At 37.3% G+C, this 5,635-nt stretch overlaps 1 protein-coding gene across 2 annotated transcripts; it reads left to right on the top strand.

Moving 5' to 3' along the window:
- The first annotated feature begins 212 nt into the window (after positions 1-212).
- Positions 213-5,321, top strand: LOC149561059 (uncharacterized). Of its 2 annotated transcripts, none has more exons than XM_089824940.1 (3): positions 213-543; positions 2,100-2,419; positions 4,487-5,321. In XM_089824940.1, exons 2-3 carry the CDS (start codon positions 2,132-2,134, stop codon positions 5,075-5,077), a joined length of 879 nt encoding a protein of 292 aa, XP_089681066.1. In that variant the 5' UTR covers positions 213-543; positions 2,100-2,131; the 3' UTR covers positions 5,078-5,321. The 2 variants fall into 2 exon arrangements, with proteins under 2 accessions (XP_089681066.1, XP_089681067.1); XM_089824941.1 differs by having other exon boundaries at positions 215-543; positions 2,097-2,419.
- Positions 5,322-5,635: the final 314 nt, after the last annotated feature.

The following is a 5,635-nucleotide window of genomic DNA, read 5'->3' as shown; positions in this document are numbered from 1 at the left end:
CGTAATGATCTTTTTAACTAAAATTTCGAAGACTCCGATATCCGCTAACTAAGTCGCTTTGGATATGATTTTTGAGCAGCGAGCATCGATTGAACTTCCTCCGTATTTGGCAAGTCGCTAAACATTCCCACTAAAAATTTCAAATTTCAAATTTAGGCTCATTTTTCGATGCCAATTTTTTTATAACCGATAAATTAATCGATCCATTAAATGTGGCCTTGGCCGTTATCCCGCTCGATCTCAATTCAAAAATTTGAAAATCTGTCTGTGAGTTCACCCAAAATAAAAGGATTGCAAGATCTGGTTCAGGAAGGATGTATAGCGGTTTTTCATGAAATGTGTAGCAGCTGTCGTTCAAGATTGGGAAGCAGGTTTGAGTAAAGATGTGGGAGTCAAGGCAGTAGATTTTTCACCCCAAATAAAACGGTTGCAAGATTTGTCAAACCCCACACAAAAGGACCGGAAGATTTGCAGAAGCAGGATTCAGAAAGGATTCAGCAGGTTTTCACAGTTCAAAATTGGAAAGCGGAGTCGGAGGTGCAAGTGAGTGGAATCCCTACCTCTACCCTATGTGATTCATATTTTCAAATAGAGCTTATAAATTCTGTATTCGTAATAGCTAAATATTTCTTTTCGTTCCATGCAATCGTCAAATCCTCAAGTAGCTTTTGGGTCGATGGGAAACATATTTTCAAGTAGCTTATGAATTCTGCATTCACATCCTCCTGTAGTTTGGGAATTACGGACCCTCAAGTCTTTCCTATCTTTCTTCCATTACAAATTGATCATTCTTGTATGATTCACACTCCCCAAAATATTAGAAGCGATCTCTTCTTCAAATCCACTTCTGCTTTACTTACTGTGACTAACTTTCTATAATCCACATTATCCAAGATTTCAGTTCTGTTTTGATATTCTGATTTTAGTCCATTTGTGTGAAATCAACTTTGTAGCGGCTTAGCATTTTCCTGGGTGAAGTTAAATCCATATCCAGGCAGCTTAACATTGATTTCAGTCTACTTGTGTTAAATCCCCATTGTTGCAACTTAACATTGATTTCAGTCGACTTGTGTTAAATCCACATCGTGACAGCTTAACATTGATTTCAGTCGACTTATCTTAAATCTAAATCATGGTAGCTTAACATTTTTCTGGGTGAAGTTAGGAATGATGGCAAACGAGCTTCACGTTTAGTGTTTAAAATCAGTCTTTTAAAATAGTTAAAGGTTAAAGATATTTTTACTGGGGTCATCTGATGGTAGGGTTTCTTATTTTGCAAATAGTTTCTTAATCTTAAGGTGTTGTGTGGCAGATTAGCAGTTTGAGGTAATTTGTAAATCATGCCAGAAGAGCGTCACATTATGGCTGCTAGGCAGGGTTCAGGCCATTCTGAACGGTAGAGCTTAACTGAATCTTTATACCGCCCTCAAATCCTTCCTGTGTTTCTTTCCATTGCAAATCGATCATTCTTGTATGATTGACATGCCCCAAAATGTTAGAAGCGATTTCTTCTTCGAATCCACTTTTGTTTTACTTATGTGATTAACTTTCTATCATCCACATTATCCAAGATTCCAGTTCTGTTTTGATTTTTCTGATCTTCGCACATTGATTTTAGTTCACTTGTGTTCAAGCCACATTGTGGCAGCTTTAACATTTTCCTGGGTGAAGTTAAATGCATATTCTGGCAGCCTAACATTGATTTCAGTCTACTTGTTTTTAATCCACATTCTGGCAGCTTAACATTTATTTTGCTATACTACTGGTAAATCCACATTGTTGCAGCTTAACACTGGTTTCGGTCTACTTCTGTTAAATCCACATTGTTGCAGCTTAACATTGAGTTCAGTCTACATGTGTTAAATCTACATTGTGGCAGCTTAACATTGATTTCAGTCTACTTGTCTTAAATCTACATTATGACAGCTTAATATTTTTTTGGGCAAAGTTAGGAATGATGGCAAACGAGCTTCACGTTTAGTGTTTAAAATCAATCTTTTACATTAGTGAAAGGTTAAAGAATTTATTTCTGAGGTGATTTGATGGTAGGGTTTCTTATTTTGTAAATAGTTTATTAATCTTAACGTGTAATGTAGCAGATTAGCTTTTTGGAGGAGGTAATTTGTAAATCATGCCAGAAGAGCGCCACATTATGGCTGCTAGGCAGGGTTCAGGTCATTCTGAACAGCAGAGTTCAACTGAAACTTTGCACCGACCTAGTCATCCAGGAAGGAGGAACCCTGAGCTGGTGGCAAGGGCCCTTATAAGGGCGAGGGAGGGCATCCAGGACAAAGAAAATATGGTTCCTGAGAAACCAGGGAGCCGAAGGCGAAGACGGAGGAGGGCGTCTACATCAAGGAGCCCTTTACCTGCAGATTACCCTCGTGCTCCTCTCCAGGATATAACATTGTACATGCATGTAAGCATTCATTTTCTAATTAAAATTTGTGGAATTATGCATTTGTGATCTATAAATCTATAATTTCATCTGAGACTTATCTTGGATTAAAAATTTAAATGTAAAACACATGCTTCATCTGTTAGAAAAGAACTTTAAAATCATCGTCTGGAGGTGTTTCACCCGGTACCCATAGCAGTTATAATTTCATATTTGCTCGAGTCTGACACATTTTTAACATCAAACCTAGATGAGGCAATTGCTTCTTCATATTAGCTTGTTTTAACCCAAAATCGCTTATTTCTGAAATCGCTACTAAGATGGAAGGCTCTTGTAAAGAAAGCTTTTCAAACTTTATTGAAGCAGTGCCTTGCAACTGAATTGATATTTTTTTCTTCCTTTATGCGTGCTATGTAGGAGCAATCAGAGTGACATTTCTGCATATAATAGCAGAGCAAGTTCAATGACGATTTGATCCAGCTTTATTTATTCCTTTAAATGACAAGTCACATATGGGACTGATTTGTACATTTCTAATGCAAATCACATATGTCAATCCACCAAATTGTTAGGAATCTATTTCCAAATGGAGTGTGTGTCAAATCGCAATTACCGGCATCATACAATCTTGACTGTATATTCCAAGTTGATGATCATAGTGAGGAGTGAAATCCTTTAGGAGAAAAACCTTGGTTAGCTATTGATGTGAAACGCATCAAATATTTCTATAATAAAAAAAAAGTGTTTAAGTTGAGCTCATGCCTAACCATCCATTAACATATGTTGGGATTAATCATTTAGAATAATTGATCTGTAAAAGATTGCAAGCGAGATAACATTGACACAAATGATTCTGTATAATTCACATCCTCAAGGTGGCTCTTTGCATCTGCTTATTTGCCTGAACAAAATTCCACTGACCCCCCTTTGTTGGATGTACTTATACACAGCTGAAAGGCGACTGACCTTAACGCTGACCATATTTTTGTTTTCATGTGCTCGATTATCTGTTTTTATAACACAATGCTTAAACAATTGTGCAGCTGTGGTGGACGACTAATGTAGCATCTTCGTTTATTCAATTCAAAACGAGGCTCGAGTTATCGTCCTTACATGATCCACAGATATAGTTATGCAATTGACTTAGAGAGAATTATCTTCTTATGGGTCTAATGTATCACTAACAAAGTCTTCTCACCGTGAAATGCCAAAAAGACAGGTAAATGGCTAGTGAGTGCTTAAGATCCACATCAGTGAAAAATGAAGAATTCAGCAGCTGTCCCGTTGCATGTCCTCTTCAAAACTGGCATTTGAAATTGCCCCATAGATTCGTTACGCATGAAATCCTCGACAATTTGTCTCCAACTGTGTTTGTAAATATATCTTCATCAGTCTCTTAAAAAACCTGCAACCTATCTGAGAAAAATGCACTGAAATCTGGGGGATTCACACCCCCTCTCCAAACTTTGAAGAATCCATCCTGAGATGTCTCTGTACTGGGTATTTGGAGTATTCTAGGACTCTCATCTCTGTCATTCTACAACCATGTCACTGTTAGAATGGATATCTTAATTTCTATTTGAATTTTGATTTTTGAATATTACTATTAGGTATGTATTATGTTATAATGTTCAATGTTCAATGACTCTAATTTATGTTGTGATTTTGCCATATTTATGTTACTACTGAAACATCATTTCCTGACTAGCATTTCAAGTTCTATATATATAATATATAACGGCCCTCTCTACCCCCACCATCCTTAGTGTCTCATTATCCTGAAATTAAGGCCCATTATCCTCTGTCCTGAAAACTCGTCTCGACTTCTCACTTGCGTACCCCAGTGCAATATGATTTTCCACTTATACCAATTTAATAAGATAAGAGCAGAGAACAATAATAATTTGTAAGCAGCAGATCTTTTATCGGATGACTTAACCCAGTTGGCTCGTAATGTACGATATGTTTGTCTGACCAATGTGAGTCCTTCAAAATCTTATAAAGGCATTATGCATTTATAGTTATTGAGAAGCCAATGGTTTAGTCTCCTTTATGTGCGCTAATATTCTCTCTCTTATCTGCCTGCAGATTCTTCAGAGGAGCAGAACTAGGGCTAGGGCAAGAATGCAGATTCATGGGATAAGTCCTCCTAGACAGCCCATGATTCATGTCAGCCCTTCTCAGGAAACAGATCCAACATTGGCCTTGGAAAACCCTTTGCAAGAAATAGAGACAACATTGGCCTTGGAAAACCCTTTGCAAGAAGCAGAGACAACATCAACAAATCCAATATTGGTTCTGGAAAGCTCTTTCCAACAATCAGAGCTCCCCATAACAAGTCCCAGACAGCTTCCAGAAGATAGCACACTACCAAATTGTGTACAACTTCCTGAGCAAGAATCCCATGGACTAACAACTGACACCCAAATCGAAGAGCAAAACATTATTTCAGACAATTTTTCAAAAGAAGAGGTGGGGTTGGGATTTCATCATGACGACATTATAGAAGAAGCTAGAGCAAGGAATGTTTCCATGTTTGCAAATCAAGAGCATGGTAGAGCACATGGAACTCTTCTGCAGTCCGAAACATGGAATGAGCAAAGTGGGAGGGGCAGAGGAGGTAGTCATCCTCAACCAAAAAAGAAATCATCGTTGAAACCATTGATGAGAATGCGTTGAAACAGTTCGTTTCACAATGATTATGTGCCACATTTTTCTGGGCCAAGAATAATGTTGACGTTTAGTTTCTAACAAGCTACAGATCTGATCAAGAATAACCTTCTATTCTATGTAAATATTTCACGTAATTGTTCCCATGGCCAGACTATTATTTATTTTCACATATTTTGTAAAATCCTCAATGGCATCTCACTCAGGGCCACTTTCAAAATTAATAATTGCTTTCAACATTTGTTCTTTGGAATTACAATTCTGAAATTGAAACTTGGGTGTTTAAAAAAGTTATTTCTATTGATCTCCTTTACATTGTAGGCATCTTGTACAAACATGTTTTCCTTTTTTTTGTCTTGATTGGCACTAACAGATTCATACCTTATATTTTCTAACTTTCAATCGAGCAAATCGTGGTTCTAGATATACTCATGCCTTCCGATGATTGCTTTGAAATTAAAAGATTGTAATCTATAGCTTCGGCGATGCGTCATTGATCAAAGTTATCATTTTTTTAGTAGTTTGGAAGTGTAGTGTTGAGCAGAAGAACAGTAGCAGCAGCAGCGG

This window comes from Cupressus sempervirens, chromosome 4 (genome assembly GCF_028749045.1).
Source record: "Cupressus sempervirens isolate cs-2001-9-10 chromosome 4, ASM2874904v1, whole genome shotgun sequence".
Classification (NCBI taxonomy): domain Eukaryota; kingdom Viridiplantae; phylum Streptophyta; class Pinopsida; order Cupressales; family Cupressaceae; genus Cupressus; species Cupressus sempervirens.
This window is presented reverse-complemented; position numbering and strand designations above follow the sequence as displayed.